Genomic DNA, 17,170 nt, shown 5'->3' with positions numbered 1-17,170 from the left:
GAGCAGGAAGGGTGTCAGCCAGCTCTGGTCACCAGGGAGTCCCAGGGACCTCGCACTAATCACGGTAATTGATGGAGGAGGCTTTTCTGCTGCCCACACCAGGAGTGGGTCTGGGCCACCCCCGTGTGAGCTATGAGGGGGGCCACACACCCCAAGCCTGCAGGGGACTGAACACATCCAGCGCTGTGTGGATGGTCTCTCCGGCTCCTACCCACCAAGGGCAGAGGGGCCGCCCGCCCCATCCCTGGATGGCGGGAACCACGCAGTCCATTTCAGTCCTCTGCTCGGCTGGAGGCTGGGACTGGGAGACATTAATGCATTGTGTCAGAAAGACCACCTCCTGGGTGTCCCTGAGAGGTGATCTTGCTGAAGAGAGAAAGGCGGCGAGCCACATGCTTACAGGCCACGTCGAGTCTGCAGTGAAGCAAGGAAGGGGCGGCCCCGGGCATAGCCTCAGAACCTAGGAACCTCAAAGCCTTCCCATGTCCGTCACAGACCCCAGAGTCAGGCAGCCACCGGCGTCTGGGCATGGCCAGGTGCGTCAGGCCGCGTCACGGCTCAGCGTGGGGGCGCTTTTGCTGAAAGCCACAGCTCTCGCTCCCAGGATGGGCACTGTTTCTCTCTGCTGTCACTTGGACCCCCCGCACCCTCTAACTACAGGAAATGAGGACCTTCGACCGGTATATCGGCGGGGGGGGGGGGGGGGTGATGCCACACCCTCACCTGTGCCGGTGATACAAACGGGCTGGCGAGGAGCATCAACGGTTCTAAAATGAAACAGTGAAGCTCTCAGCTGGAGCTCTGGCAGGTCCACAGTGGCTCCTGCGGCTGGATGGGCCCTGTCCTAGTCACCTGCTGAGTGCCTCAGACCCCCGTGCGTCCCTCTGGAGACCCAGGCGTGGGTCCTGTGGGCAGGGCCTGTGACTATGGGGCTCTCTGAGCCCCCCAGGTGACTCTGATCACAGGCCAGGCTTGGGCCCGTTACCCCTTTCTCAACAGGCCACAGCCTGGGCTCCTTTGTCCTGAATCAAATAAGCCTGCTGGGTGATCCTCCCGGGACTGAGGCCTGGGAGGCCCCCAGGCTGGGGGGACACATCTTCAGGCTGTAGGACAGCATCCTGCTGGGCTCCCTCTACAGCATCCAGGAGCTTCAGACTGTCTGCTCCCCCCAGGGCAGGGGTGAAGGGGCTCATTTCCTCTCTAGGAACCCTCGCCCCTCCCCCTATCCGTGGTCTGGACAACAAGGCAGGGCTCTGGCTCCCTGCTCACCTCGCCTTCTACCTCCAAATGACACGTGTGGACAACTCCACGGGGGCCTAAAATGGACCATCTGTTCATCCCTGTGGGACGGCCCATCTGCTGTGAGCAGGGTGTCATTGCGTGGAAAGAGGACCGCCCTCCATAGCTTTACTCCAACGGTCCCCTGCCCGCTGCTCACACCCACTTTCCAGGATGGGGTGGGGGTGTTTTTCAAAAGGAAGCCATTAAAACAAAGAGAAATGTCTCTCCTCTATGTCTATCTTCCTTCTAATTTGTGGAAAGCTAACAATTGTGGAGACAGATTCTCTATGACTCCACTCATGTGAGGTCCCCAGAGGAGTCAAATCCAGACACAGAGAGTGGCAGGGTGGGCGCCAGGGCCTGGGGTGGGGGTTGGGGGGGCTGGTGTTTCGAGGGGACAGAGCTTCAGTTGAGGGACATGAGAAAGTTCTGGAGACGGATGGTGGGGACGGCTGCATGACACAGTGACTATACTTAATACCACCGAATGCACTATCAAAAATGGTTAAAAAGGTCCACTTCATGTTACGTATATTTCACCATCATTTTAAAAGCTAGAAAGTCAAAACAGTATGAGGACACTGAAGCCTGGGCCTGATGACCTCCTGCCCAGTTTGGGCGGCCTGGGAGCCTCTCTGGCTGGAGCAGCTGTCCCTGTCCCAGCAGCTGTCCCTGGTCCTGGCATGATGACCAGCAGTGCCCCCTCCTCATTGGAAGAGGGTCCTGGGCTGGAGCACAGGTCGGAGGGTGGCCCCCTTAAGAAGGGAGGTTTCCAAAGCCAAGGGAATTAAAAGCAAAAATGAACTATTGGGACCTCATGAGGATAAAAGGCTTCTGCACTGCAAAGGAAACAATCAACAAAACTAAAAGGCAACCGACGGAATGGGAAAAGATATTTACAAATGACATATCGGACAAAGGGCTAGTATCCAAAATCTATAAAGAACTCACCAAACTCTACACCCGAAAAACAAATAATTCAGTGAAGAAATGGGCAGAGACATGAATAGACACTTTTCTAAAGAAGTCAGCCAGATGGCCAATGGGCGCATGAAAAGATGCTCAACGTCACTCCTCATCAGGGAAACAAAAATCAAAACCACACTGAGATACCACCTCACGCCGGTCCGAGTGGCTAAAATGAACAAATCAGGAGACTATAGATGCTGAAGAGGATGTGGAGAAACGGGAACCCTCTTGCACTGTTGGTGGGAATGCAAACTGGTGCAGCCGCTCTGGAAAACAGTGTGGAGGTTCCTCAAAAAATTAAAAATAGAACTACTCTATGACCCAGCAATAGCACTGCTAGGAATTTACCCAAAGGATACAGGAGTGTTGATGCATAGGGGCACTTGTACCCCAATGTTTATAGCAGCACTTTCAACAATAGCCAAATTATGGAAAGAGCTTAAATGTCCATCAACTGACGAATGGATAAAGAAGATGTGGTTTATATATACAATGGAATACTACTTGGCAATGAGAAAGAATGAAATCTGGCCCTTTGTAGCAACGTGGATGGAACTGGAGAGTGTGATGCTAAGTGAAATAAGTCCTACAGAGAAAGACAGATACCATATGTTTTCACTCTTATGTGGATCCTGAGAAACTTAACAGAAGACCATGGGGGAGGGGAAGGAAAAAAAAAGTTAGAGAGGGAGGGAGCCAAACCATAAGAGACTCTTAAAAACTGAGAATAAACTGAGGGTTGATGGGGAGTGGGAGGGAGGGGAAAGTGGGTGATGGGCATTGAGGAGGGCACCTGTTGGGATGAGCCCTGGGTGTTGTATGGAAACCAATCTGACAATAAATTTCATATTTAAATAAATAAATAAATAAATAAAAAGAAGGGAGGTTTCTGCAAGGCGGCTTTGCAGTCCCTTATTCTGCCTTTAGTCAGACAGACGGAGGTGACAGGTGCCCCTTGGCCCCTTCCCTCAGGCCAGCCATCTCGTGGGTGGTTTTCAGAACGGACCGTCTCCTGCCACTTTCCCACTGAAAGTCTTCAGAGCTTCGCACAGTGGACAACGTCCTGCCTCCTCACTCTCCGAGTTCCAGGCAGCGCCTTGGCCTGAAAGGGCAAATCTCAGACTTCATATCCTTCAAGTTTCTGCAGACGGTCACATCCCTGGGGAGGCCTTCCTGGGCACCCCTCCTTTCCCAAACGTGTTCTCTGTCTCATTTCCATCAGAACGTGCTGTTACAGGACTTCTCAGGTACAGGACGATACGTACAGTCAGGGGGTGCCTAAGGGTTCACCTTTGGCTCACCCGGGTTCCAGCCCTGTGCCCAGAGTGGGAAATCCATGCTCGCTGCAGATAAGGGAAGAAGCATCTGTGTGAAAGTAGCCTTGTCCTCCGGCCCAGAGACTAAAGCCTGAAATGACCTTCACGTGCTGCCTGCAGGTGGGTTGTGACGGGGAGAGCCGCATCAGACGATTGGCAGATGGGCCCCTGGGCTGCTGGGGAGAAAGCCTCTTCCAAACCCATGGGCATCCGTTTCTACCCAAAGTCTCAGGATGAAAGAAGCAGAGAGAAAGAGAGAGAAAGAGGGAGAAATATGGCTCCAACCCTGTGCCCTGAATTGCCACTTTAAGAGCAATGTTGGCTTCCTGCAGAGGTGGGTGGGTTCCCTGCAAGGGTCTCCACAAGGGTGGCCTCACCCCATCAGGCCGGGAGGTGGGGCTTGAGGCTAACCCCAGCCACTTTCCAAGTCTGCCCCGCATTCTTGCTGCTTGCACTCAGCTCCAGGGAGGGCTTGTGGTTTTCTGTTCCAAAGACTCTGTTCATGAACCTCTCAGCTGGGCACTAACCCGAGAGGGACCAGAGAGGGATGTGCATCCCAGGCCAGTCAGAAAAAGATAGCCAAGAAGAGCCCCCCACCCTCCACGTCCTGGCTGGGGAGAAACAGGGGGAGGGCGTCCACACCAGAAAGGGAAGCTGTGTGTTGCAAAGTGATCTGAGAGATTGGGATCTGGGATAAATTCTGACTTTGGAGAAACTAGTGCCCTCTGCTGCCTGGAAGGAGATCTTGGGCTCGCCTGGCCCCGCCATTGACAGACTAACTACAAGGTGGGTCCTAGGTTTAAAGAGCAGTGTCTGCTTTTTGCAAAACAAAGAACAAACAGACTGAGGCAGGAGCGCCCTGGAGCCAGTGGCTGCTCCTCAGTTTCTGCCAACCTGACGGGAACTTTCCGTCGGACTGGGAACTTTCCATCGGATTTCGCCTGCAGCTTGGGGATCAGTGTGCAGAGGGGGTTTCTGCACGTTGCTTTGAAAAAACCATCCCTCTGAATTACAAAAGCTGGATGTGTGTGTGTGTGTGTGTGTGTGTGTGTGTGTGTGTTTTAAAACAAAGTGGGAAGGCTCAGGTGCATTTCTCGGTTTTTATTAGTTATATCTTCAGTGTGTTTTTGAAAATAATAATGGCACATGATTTATTTCGTACTGACTTCAGATGCAAGAACTTTTATTACTTTTCAGGCTCCGCTGGGAATGAAGTGGCCTTTTGGCAAATGCATAAGATCTGAACACTAATGAGCTTTTCGGAAGTTTACTTGTTACGTGAAAAATGACAGGAGATTTGCCCAAGAGCCAACGGCAGGCCTGTGTCTTCATCCCCTTACTTGGTGTTTGGGAAGGTCAGCTTTACCGTGACTCATCCAGAACAACGGGGTGCCACTGTGGAGGTGGTCTGAGGCAAGAATTTGCTGGAATCTACTGGAGAGGCTGAATCAGGGAAACAGGATGAACACCTGCCCGCATCGGGGTGCCTGTGTCCAGGAGCCCAAGCATCACCAACAATCAGCCTGCAGGGAAGCGAACTTAACCACTCTTGGGTCCCACGTGTGCACAGGGGTTAGTGTGAGCAGACACAATGGTATGGTTACAAACTGCTATATCATCATTAAAAATGCATTTGGAGAGGCTTAACAGCTATGCAAGAGATAAATATCTCCGCTGGCTCTTAAACCTTAATTAAATGTTTTAGTATTAATTGCTATTTATTTAAGGGACAATAAGTACCCTAGTAAATCTGAGCGAACTTCCTGGCCCTTCTCCACTCGATGCTCATGTCTGGGCATTAATTGCAAGAATCAGGGATACTTAGAATCCGAATGCTTTTCTCCCATTGAGTGATAAACGGTCTGTCCAGCACGTGGAGATGGAATCTTTAAGCATTTATCAAAGGCTAACAAGACTGTTTGCATAGCCCTGCTGGTCTGCGTCTACCGGAAAAGAAGGTGGCCGGAGCTCCACAGGTGCATGGCGGCCTCAGGGCAGGTCCTGACGGCTCTTCTCGCCTCCAGACACGGCCCCCCTGGGATCCACAGTGAGTGGGTCCGGTCTTCGGACACAGAGGCATCCTCTCCCGCCAATGGAGGTGGTCCTGAAATAGCTCCTCGGACGAGCTGGCAAGTGGGGTCCAGACAAGTGGGGTCCAGACACCCTGAGAGGAATGTGGTCCAGGCGGGGCCTGCCGGGGAGTGGCGGAAGGGGAGTGCCCGCCAAGCTTGCGGGGGTCCTTCGATGCCCCGTGTTGCTTGAAGAGAGAGCTGAGCCGAGGAGACAGCAAAGCTTTCTGGAGCAGAGGAGTAAATTAAAGCACTCTTTCCTACTTTTTGTTTTTTTAAGTCAGGGCTACGGCTCAGTGCTCAGGGTGCATGAGAAGGCTGTAGGCTCAGGCTTCCAGCACTTAGGAGCTCGTCTCCCGTCTGCCTGGCTCCCACGCTGCAGAATCGGGCTGAATGTCCCAGGAGGCCGATTTCGTGGGAAAGCCTACCTTCGTCGGCCACCAGCTCTCTTCCCGCGTGGGGCCGGGCAGGGGGTGGCACGGGGGACAGACAGCTCATAGCACGGGGGGCACAACCGAGGCTCTCGGATGGTGGGCAGAGCCAGGCCGCCTTGGGTCGGACCGGCCCCACCACGTGCAACCTGACTGAACTCAGGCAAGTCACTTAACTGCCTCGTGCCTGTTTCTCCTCTGTAGGTGGCACTTCCGGGAGGACAATATGAATCTCTAGATGGAAAGAGTGTCCTGTGAGTGCCCCCTGAGGGTCCACATTAGGGAAACTGACCCCCTGCGGGGGCTGCCTGGAGGGTAGGGCATGCCCACTGCTAGGCTCTTGAAGGAGGAGAGCTGGGGTCCTGACGTGCAGGGACCAGGTCAATATCTTATGCTCGAATGCATTTGTCAAATCCTAAGAGGCATGCTGGAGACCACCGGGCCATCCTGCAGAGGCTTTACCAGGCCGGCGGGGACCCCGCTCCTAAGAAGCAGTGCCCCGTTGCCAGCCTGGCTGGAGCTCCAAAGGGCGCTCTGTCCCTGGCCTTAATGAGGTGAGTCACGACGAGGCAGACGGAGGCATGAGCGTCTGACGGATGGGCCTCGGAGGCGCATCTGGCTCTTGAATGGTCGCGGACGAGACTGCGCTTTCCCTAACTTGCCAGCACGGTCTCAACAAAGGCCGTTTGTGGGGGGCGGGGGAAGGGAGGGGTGCTTTCTTTTCTAATCTAATTACGTTTCTTTGCCCGTTGGCTGAACATCACGCTAAGCAGGTCACTTTGGCTTCGGGACAGGAAGTGAGGGCTGGAGATTTGATTTGGAGCAAACACTCGATTCATTAGGGCTGGATTAGCACAGATTCCCCCCCCCCCACTCCTATTTCTGATGGCTCTCACAGGCCCCCGTCTACACACAGCCAGCCGAGTTCTTGGAGGGGCACACGTGTGTCCCGAGGAAACACCTTCCTGCCTCTGCCCTTCTGCCCACTCTGCCCACGAGCCCCGCGTGAGGAGGTGAGCGGAAGAAGCGGTATTTTCAGACCCCGATAACCCATCCTAGAAACTGGGTCCCCTACTCAGGGAAGGGGTGTGATGTCACAGAATATCTGTGGACGAGAAAAACCCAGCCTCAAAAAGAAAGACAAAACCAAAGAGCCCAGCCCGCGGGTTGCGACTACTGAACTGCGCGTAGAGAGCATGCAGTCATGGGGGCGAAATGCTCTTTCTCCCCCAGCAGCCCGAGTGTTCGGGAGATTCGGTGCAGAAGAAAGCAATTTAACGTTAGCATTAAAGTTAATATCACTGAAAGCAAACCAAATGTTCCTATTCAGCAGAGCATGGAAAATTCATCCTGTTTTGGTGCCGGTCCCTGGCTTCAAATTAGTAGATGTCTCAACCCTTTGCTCGCTTCCTTTATCATTTGCCTTCTTATCTCTTATTTTTATACTCCAAAATTATATTTTAATTCTGCTTTGTGCCCTCCCCCATCGACGTACAGACATTCGATGCAGGTGTGATACCTGCCCGTGTGGCCGCCGCCCTGGTCTCTGCCTGCTGAGCGGCCGGGTTTCCCTGCTGGTCCGCGTGCCTGCCTGTCTGTCCCTCCCCTCCACTGGGGCATTTCTAGCAAGTGAAGCAGAGAGACCACAAGCCCAGCCCTCCGGCTCGCATTCGGGACGGCCACACCACCTGCCATGTCCAGAAGGCCTCCCACTTATCCCGGGGTTGGGGAAGGTGAGGCAAAGGGGAAAAACAAAATCAGTCAACGTCCAGAAAAAGAGGTACGTACCATAAAATAGACACATGGCGTCTGCCCTGCCCCCAGGAGGTACACAAGACTTCGGCCAGTCAGCAGGAGATTTCAAACCATTTCTCAGACACAAAGGCCACAGGAATAAGATGCCGATCAGAGGAGGGTCTGCAGGGAGCAGAAAAACGGGCTTGCGTGTGCCGGTACAGAACAACGGGCAAGCCGGCCGGCTCAGGCCTGCCGCCGATCACCGGCTTCTTGAGTCACAAAGAACCCAGGAGACGTAATGCTCAGCTTGGACCCCCCCCACCGGTCTTCGGCAGAAACGGGGAACCCCCCCACAACGGCCAGCTGACACTCACTTCCGCCCGGGAAGGCCTTGGAGGACACACAGCCTGAGGGATCCGTGTGCAGAAGGGAGCTGGCATTCTAGATTTCAGCGTTTTAATTGGTAGGACAAGGGCAAAGCTTAGGGTCTCCGCCTCTGAGGGCAGAGATAACACCCACTTTACTGCACGTGCTGGAGCCCGGGGGGCCTGACTCCGGAAATGGCTCTCCTGTCATCCGTCACCTTTGAGACCTGAGCCATCGTTTCCCAAGGCCAGGGAGACCCAGCAGAGCGTGACCTCAGGCCCAAAAGCAAGAACCCGCTCTATCCAACCCTTCTGAGCCAGGGCTAAGAGCGCCAGCTGCGCCCACACTGCCCGTGGACAGGACAGGGCCAGAGGGGGACCAGTGGGAACAAGGATGGCCAGTCGGCGACCCTCCACCCCTGCTTCCCCAGAACGGAAGCTCTGGTTGGCCGGGATTCACAAACTGACGCACACATGTTCACTCGGTGAAATGCTTTGAAATGCTTTTGCCAATTCTTTGTGAACGAGGCCTTCGGCAAGGCTGGTAGGCAACCAAGGAGCTCCCCCAATGTCGCCAAGTGTAAGTGCAGCGGGCAGAGGACACCCCTGAGGCCCTGCTCTCTTCAGCGGGGAGAGGAGCGTCTCGGGGAACATTGGGAAGATCGCGGACTCCCACACGGAGGTGCAAGACAGGAGCTTCCGGAAGACCCACCTGTTCTCACGGCCAGGACAAGGTCCCGCTAACCATGGGCATCACAGCTGGACATCACCCCAGTCTCCTTGACCGTGGCTCTGGGAGGAAGGCTTTCGGGCCCTCGGGCATTTACTCCTAGCTGCTTTTCCGCCAACAAGGGGACCCTCAGGTCCGTCTGCTTTCTTACTCATTTCTTCTGAAGACTTTTCAGTGGTTGGGAATTTTTTTTTTTTTTATTTACAAAATGATGCCTAAGTGTATGCTCGCTTAAAAAAATAGCTTGTTGATGTTTTAATCTAATGCCGGATAAATCCCTGGAAGCTGACTCAAGGGTTTCTTCAATGTTCCCAGGGATGGTTTTAGGGTCATGTCTTCTTTGAAGGATTACACATGATTAATAAAAAAAAGAGCATTTAATAACCCAGAGTCTGGTTGGTGTTTGATATTTTGGCTAGATGCGCTGCTGACGGGGGCTCTGAGACGCTGGCGGTGGGCCGGGGGAGAGGGTGCGTGTTGACAGGGGGGCGGGGGGGAACGGGATGTGTTGATATCAGAAGGCCCGGCTCTGTGAAGCCGGTGGGATGCCCACTCATCTGCCACCACATGCTGTCCGGGGTGGGGAGGCCTTCTGCCCGCTCTCCAAGGGTAGGGTCTGGAAGTGGATTCTGGATGCTGCCGTGTCCTGTCTCTGGGTGGGGAGACACCTCTTTATGTCTAGCCCGCCCCTCTTGTTCCGCTAGACCAGCTGTGTGCATTTGCTCAGCCCCCCCTCAAAGACACATGACGGCTGCCCCACACAGACCCACGGCCCCTGTGACGACACCGTCCCGCCAGGAGCCTGTGGAGGCGGCAGGCACCGGCCCAGGCCTGAGCTCACCGGTTCCCGTTAAACGTGGACTTGTACTCCCCCGTCGGATGCAGCGTCTCGTCTGCGTACACGGGCACAGCCGTCCGCACACACTCGTGGGAGCACTGGAGGGTCTCGTTGTAGGCCGTGAAGATGTCCAGGCTGCTGGGCACCCGGGCAGGGGTGAAGTCCGTCAGGTTCTGGCAGCTCTCCTCCTGCTGGTTGATCTTCCGCTGGTGGCTGGTCCTGCGCGTGTTCCCGCTTTGGGCACAGCTGGAAGAGAGCCAAGGCGACGTGGGGGCGGGGCGGGCCGGTGCCCAAACCCAGCGCCTGAACTGTGGAACCTTCCTTTCCAGGCATTAATTATTCGTCACTTAATATTAAATGGTAATTTCCAGCCTCTTCGGAAAGATCAACCACAATCAAACGATCAGCTTGCTCTCCCTTTTTTGTTGCTGTTGTCGTTAATAAAATCTGAATTGTAAATGTGGCCATTATAGCAGGGCCGCTCACGAGGTAAGTGGCTGAGCTGGGTTATCCCAGAGCTGAGGCCCTGTCTGGCCAAAGGATGTCACCCAGGCAGTGGTGTGGATGCAGTTGCCCCACGAATGGGTACGGGTAGGGCTGGTCTGGTGGTTCGTTCTGGAAGGGACGATGCAACTATCTCTGGGGAGAATTAGTGAACGGGGAGCCTTGTGCCTTCAGCCCTGCCCCCGCCCAAGCTCCCAGTTGGGGATGAAAGCTGGTCGTCCATCCTTCACTGCCGCCACCAGGTCTATGGAGAGGACTGTTCCGCACTCCCCATGGATACTTCCCTGCTCCTCTGGTCCACAGAGCCTTCCCAACACTGTCAAGGATGGACATGGGCATCCCTCCCTTGTCAGCCAAGGTGTCTGACCCAGAAGACAATTGGTGACCCTCTCAGTCACTTCTGGCAAGTCACAAGAAGGATGAGTAGAAGCCCCATCCCCACGGAGGAGGGCAGCTAGGAGGAAATTTGGGGAGCCCCCAGTTGGAGGAACCTCATCAGGGCACCAGTGCCCCGTCTCCTCATCCCTGCTGTGCTCACAGCCAATGCAGAAGAAGTGGCTTTGAGGGGCGAGTGTCACGACCATGCCCTGTCTTGGTTTTCCAACAAGAGGAGCCCTGCTTCCCGATGCAGAAGCCCCACCCTAGGAAGAAAATTGCAAAAGCCAAGGGACTCCCCCCCAAGGTCACGGAACCCCCTCATCCACGGCCTGGGTTGTCCTCCCCAGAAGGACTCTCTGAGGCTTTGCTGTAAACCCTGCTGTGGGAAACCAAGAGGGAGCTGACCTGTTTGTCACACGGCAGGTGACAGAGTCCTGCCTCCTTTGGGGGCAGTCAAGAGGGTCGATGGGATTTGCCCTGCCATGCACCCATGCGCTCCTGGGCTCCAGAGTCCCTTCTCTGGCCAGCCATCCCCTGCCCAGGACTGCCCTGTGGCGAGCTGAGTGCGGTCCTCATCACCAGTCCCAGAAAACGCCTGGGGTCTAGGGTTCGCCAGCCTTCGGGAAGCCTCACTGTTCTCCACGAGGTCGGTTTTGGGGGTTGTGCCAAGCCCCTCCTTCCCACCTTTGCTGACCCTGGAGACGGGCTTTCTCTCGAATTTCCGTTGTCTGGACACTCGGGGGTGGCTGCCACCCATGAGCCCTGTAGGATTTCCTGCACCTGCCGGCAGCAGGGGGATTATCTGGGTGTGTTACTCTACCAGGGACTTTGAGCTCTGATGCTAAAAGGAGACACATTTGCTGGAGGAGAGGCTGCAGGCACACGGGGCCTCGGAGGTGTGTGTTCAGCAGGGTCACCCGGCAGTGCCCCGATTTTCCCAGGGGTGTAGCAGGTGCATACACCCAGCAAGGCCAACCTCAAAGTAGGCCAGTTTCCAGGAGGAAATAGGCAAAGGCAGGCGGCCTGGAGCAAGGCAGTAACCTAGTTCAGCAGACACAGAGCGGCAGTAAGAAGGAAGGATTCAAGGCGGCTGAGCCTGGACAGCCAGGGGCAGCGAGGGGTGGGCACAGATCCGCCCAGGCCACCAGTGTCGGGTGGGTGACATCGCAATTTACACACGAGGGCAGAGACAGACAGGGACAGCTGCCACCTGAGAAACCGTCACAGAGGCTGGGCTCGCCCGTATTCTGCAGAGAAAACCACGGTGAGGGGGGACACTCCCCAAGGGCTGTATCTGGGAGCGCAGCACCCGTGGCCGGCCGGGCTGCCCCGGGGCCGACGGGGAGCAGGGCGTAGCACCGGGTTCTCTGACCCAAATGAAAACTCAGTGATGTGGGACCGGGTTTGAAAAGTAGGAAAGCCTCTGTGCACACTTCCCGGGGGACCCCCCATTTCCAGGCCAGAGGGGCCGAGGAGCCTTACCAGTTTTTTAAGACAAGAGTTGTAATCAGAGCAGCTATGACCATGATGAGGGAGACAGTGATGGTGATGATCTGATGAACAGCCAGACCTGGAAGAGAGGAAGTGGGGGGCAGCCGTGAGACCAGGGTGTGAGCAGAGGAGCCCAGCAGGGGCAGGGCCCTGTTCCTGCCAACTCAGGTCTCTCCTTCCCCAGGTGCCCTGGCTACCAGCGCTGTTGTCACCTGAAGTCCAGGAAGCGAGGCCCCAGCCCCGGCCTCTCTGGGTCCCCCAGCTGTGACCGGGCCCGCGGGCAGCTGTGTCCTTTCTCGCACCTACCTGCCGAGCCCACCACCTGGCCCAGGAAGGCTCTGGCTGACGCATTCCTCCAGCCCCTGTCACCCCTCCTCCCACCTGGGTGAGGGGCAGCACCTCTGAGCAGCAGCACATTTGGCCTGATGCAGGAGGAGCCAGGACGGCCCAGGATTTGTTGGGAAGGTGGGGGACAGTGAACGTGGGTTGGCACCCCCCGGCAGACTCAGGGGTACTTGGATCGCTGGGGTGGTAGGAAAGTCTCCCACTTCCGGTCCTCTACCTGAGGCTCTTTTCCTCCTGACAACACATCTGTCACTACCTTCCTAGAACACGGACACTGGGGGCAACCTCAGCAGACTCCACTGGTCCGTAAAAGCCACGTGCAAAGGCCTTGTCCTCCTCCAGTCAGATAGAACCCTACCTGAGGAGCCAGGCCGTAAAGGTCCCGGGGGCTCCTCACCGAGCCCTGCACGCAGCAGCGTCTTGCCCCACCCAAGTGCCCGTTTGCCCTGTTGTGTTCTTGCACCTGGGTGTTGAAGCACCTGCATCTCTCCACTGCTGGTGTCCATCTGCAGAGGCCCACCTATTACCCCAGAGGGACCCAGCAGGTCCCGGGGGGGGCGGGGGTGGGTGAGAACAGCACGTGTGTGTGTCCCAGTGTGGAGGATCTCAGAGTAGAAGATTTTTCTGGCGGTCTCCCAAGGACACAGTCTCGCAAACAGATGTTACCTCTCTACCAAATATGATCCTCGTGGGGGGAATTGCTAATAAATGATTCAAAGTTGGCATGACCAGAAAACAGGCTTTCTCCTCCCGTTTGCCCATCATCCGGGATATTTCTGTTTGTCGTGAGGGATTCCCGTCCCGAGCCCACAGGATAAGCACCACTAGGAAAACTGGAGAAGGCACATGGATTTGGTACATGGAAGTCACGGACTTCCCCTTATTTATTCTTTTATCCACTGATTCGAGAACCAGTTACTGAGCACCTCCTGCATGCCAAGCAGTGTTAGTTCTGACCAGCTCAGCCATGGTGCCCACCTGGAGCTGCTCTAGTGCCCAGTGTTTAAAGTGGCAGCATTCACTGCTCGTTCTGGACGATGGCTTAACATACACCTATGCCCAAGTGTGGCACCTGCTATAAGCCTTTGGGCCAGTTTACTTTCTCATCTAAGACTGCCAAGTCAGCTTTGCAATGGAACTGATAGCTAGTTATGCCGCAGGAACCACCCTCTGTCTCACCAACAATGGAGTGCCCACCAGCTCCAGTAATCCCTAACTATTCAGCAGCTTCCCCAACACCCAACCGAGACCTTGTTGGCAGAGGAAGGGTTGAAAAGGATGCTGATGGTGAGTGATGATGATGATGGTGATGGTGATGATGGTGACGATGATGATGGTGACGATGATGGTGGTGGTGATAGTGATGATGGCAATGGTGGTGGTGATGGGGATGATGGCGGTGGTGGTGATGACGGTGGTGGTGATGACGGTGGTGATGATGGTGATGAATGTGGAGATGATGAGAGTGATGATGGTGATGATGGTGGCGATGATTATCTCAGGCATGCTCAACAAGTTGTAGCGATCGTCAGATGTGCATGATCCCATTTATTCCTGATAACAACTCTCAAAGGTAGATACTGTCAGCATCGGTCATGGAAGTGAAAACTATGTAGGCCAGTTTGTGTAAGTTCCCTGGATCACATAGGGTCTATTGGCTCCAAAGCTCGTAATAAGAGCAGTAGTATATGATTCTGAGCTCAGATTTCATTCATCTGGTTTTGCTCTGACCTTCTTTAATCTCAGTCTTGGTCTCCTTTTCTCCCAAGACTGAGGCTGGCACCTCTCTAATCTACATTCCTGGAGAAGGACATTCGTGGAGGCAGGCTCTTGAGCCTCATCATCCCCTCCACGGATAGATCCCTTGGGAAGTGCTCTGGGTCCATGCAAAAAGCTTCTCAGGCATTTGTTGGCAGGTTACACCCCAACTCCTATGGCAAGAACTGAGTCTTTGTTTCTTGGGCTAAACCCTCCATCTTGTAGGTCAGGCGAATTCAACTTACGGAGGCTAGTGATATAAAAGAATACCCTGAGTGGGTGAGCCAAGAGGAGCAGCAGGGGCTGGTTGAACTTCCAGGCGAGGCCTAGCCGGAGGCACTGAGAGCCCTTTCAAGAGCAGAGCTCTGTGCCGTCCTTTCCCCAACATCTGCAGGACCATGGGAGGCATAGGGCACTGCCAGATTTTGACCTCTCGTCTTCCTACTATGGGAATTCTGTTGCGTTGAATATCTTCAGTGATAAAGTCCTTGGAAGAGAGGAGTTCCAAGACCAGCCACATCTTAGATGTTTGACTGCCTCCCATTCCCCCTGTGGGTTAGGATAGGAAAGCATTGATTCTCCTAGTCTGATAGATGGAAGAAACTGAAGCCTGGGGGAGAAATGGTTGGCTCAAGGGCCCCCCTCCCTCACTGATGACTCTCAGAACAGAAGATCAGCCCTTTGCTTGAGGTCCTCATAAGTCCCTGAAGCTCCTTAAGAAAGGGTGTCATCATCTTTACATCCACCCCTAGCCCCACGCATGCTCTAACACAGTCCCTTACAACTGTAGCTATGGGACACATTACATTTATAGTTGAAAAGTAGAATATAAAAGTGAAGCGAACAGGGAGAAAGATACAATCCCAAGCTGTGCCTTGTTCTGGAGGCCCTTCTTCTGACTTCGGTGTGAAATTCCTACATAGAACTTACCAAACTAAAATCTGGCAGAAATGATATATGGGTTAATATATTACCAGCCAGATCATCTGGGTAAAAATACGACAATAATAGAATGGCTATGCTTTCTGGAAAGACTTCTCTATGCCAGGCGCCTTGCTAAGTCTTCACACATGATCGATTTAATCCATCAGCATCCTGCACTTTTTCACCTGCCTGACCAACGAGGAGCCTGATGCTGAGGAGTAAAGTGACTTTCCCATCATCACTTGGCAGATCCAGGATGGAAGGCAATTCTCTGCTCCAGGGCCTCAGAGAAAATAAAATATCTAACGCCAAACTAACCCATCTGTGGCCACATTCTGGTCATAAAATTGGCTAGAGGCAAACATCTGACTACTCCTCACATACTGCCTTTGCAAGGCAAACAGCCTTCTGCTTCAATGCCTGGCCCATAGGTCTTAATGGGCCCCTGGGCTCATGCACAAAACGCCAATGGCTACAAGACGATCCCATAGACCCCATACTCATGATGGCTGAACAAGGATCAGGCCTTTTGACGTGTGGCAAGAATGACACTTGTAAGAAGCAGTTTGGAAGACAGAAATCCATAAGGATGCCTCCCCTCATTTCCTTTCTTTGGGAGGTCGGCTACTAAGAAGAGAACAGAACAACGTGTGAGAAGTGGTTCCGTGTCAATCATCTGCCCGGTTATGTAGTCCTCTCCAAACGCCAGCCGTCCTTCCTTCATCTGCGTAAATCCCTGTAGTCTGGCCATAAAGGGGCAGAGAGTAAATATTTTAGGTTTCGCAGGAAGTGTGGTCTCTGTTGCAACTTCCCAATCCTGCCATTACGGGGCCAGACCAGCCACGGCCCATGTGCCAACCAATGGGCGTGGCTGTGTGCCAATAAAACTTTATTTACAAACACAGGCAGCGGCCAGATTTGGCTCATAGGCTATATAGTTTGCTGGGCTCTAACTTAGGTGAATAACTGAAGGTGGTTTGTCTTATGAATTAATGAGAATATATACCTGTTTTGAATGATTGGTTAAAGCCAGGACTCCAATGGCAATCCTTTGGTTCTGAAGACTAGAACCTTCCTCCTCCATCTTCAAAAGTTTACTGAGTTCTGAGAATTTCACTGGCCAGTTTCACCCCGCTGGGTTTGTCTGTGTGAGGTTGGCTTGAGAATAGATCATGATGCACGACAGTTCCCTTGAGAACTCAACAGATTGGATTCTTGGTGTTTGGACACCAAAACTCAGGGAGAATGTTACCAATGTAGTCCCTCCAAGGACCCGCAGAATTATTTTAGCCCTATGTCTCCATTTCCTCCATTGGGGTAGAAAAGGAGCCGCATTTTGTGAAAAGACGAGAACCTTCAGATCACAGAAGTGGTGTACCGAGAGGGACCTTTCCCTACTGGCTTTCCTCACCCCACACAAATGGCAGGGTTCTTAGGAGGCTCTCTCCCCCGATTCTCTCCTTCCTCACTCCCTTCTGCCGATACTTACACCTTAAATAATGTCCCCTCTGGTCAGGTCCCTTGTGGCCATTGAAATAATGCAGGCAGGAACATCTGTCCCCCAAACCCTTCTGACCCTGGACAGGGCAATGTTAGTTAGTAGAGTATCTACAGCCCGCTGTCAGGGAGGCTGCGATCTGGAGAACAATGATGTTACCTTCAGGGAATGTGCACTCTCCACCCCCCGGAAAAGCAACAAAACACAGATTTTCTCCCCTCTATTTACAAGGTCACCATCGAATCCATCTTCAAATGCTCTGCAATTCAGACCTGGTCCCAGAGTGCACGGCGTGCTGTGCGGGGGGTTCTTGCTTCCCCTTCCTGACAGGTGTTATTGTTCCTGCTAATTTAGGGGCTCTTTCTGCTCTTGGTAATTGCCACTGTATACTAATGTGCTAGGAATCAGCTGCCATCCAGATAATGAAAAATTATACCTGGAATAATGGATGGGGACAGATGGATTAGCGAACTCTGCATCAATCAATAGGGCTTTTATGGTTATATTTGTGGTGTTTTGTAATAAGATCAGGCCCT

The 17,170-nt window shown here is 53.8% G+C and overlaps 1 protein-coding gene across 1 annotated transcript in view; it reads right to left on the bottom strand.

Annotated features, from left to right (window-relative positions):
• The window catches only part of AJAP1 (adherens junctions associated protein 1), a 128,747-nt gene that overhangs the window by 9,662 nt on the left and 101,915 nt on the right, over positions 1-17,170 (bottom strand). The window contains exons 3-5 of the mRNA XM_023258007.2: positions 12,101-12,188; positions 9,740-9,982; positions 7,855-7,983 (exon numbers count right to left, since the gene is read on the bottom strand). Coding sequence (XP_023113775.2) covers positions 7,914-7,983; positions 9,740-9,982; positions 12,101-12,188 — 401 coding nt within the window. The 3' untranslated portion in view covers positions 7,855-7,913. The remainder of the gene's footprint in view (positions 1-7,854; positions 7,984-9,739; positions 9,983-12,100; positions 12,189-17,170) is intronic.

This window comes from Felis catus, chromosome C1 (assembly GCF_018350175.1).
Source record: "Felis catus isolate Fca126 chromosome C1, F.catus_Fca126_mat1.0, whole genome shotgun sequence".
Taxonomy (NCBI): domain Eukaryota; kingdom Metazoa; phylum Chordata; class Mammalia; order Carnivora; family Felidae; genus Felis; species Felis catus.
The sequence above is the reverse complement of the archived record's forward strand: the minus strand, read 5'-3'. Positions and strand labels throughout refer to the sequence as shown.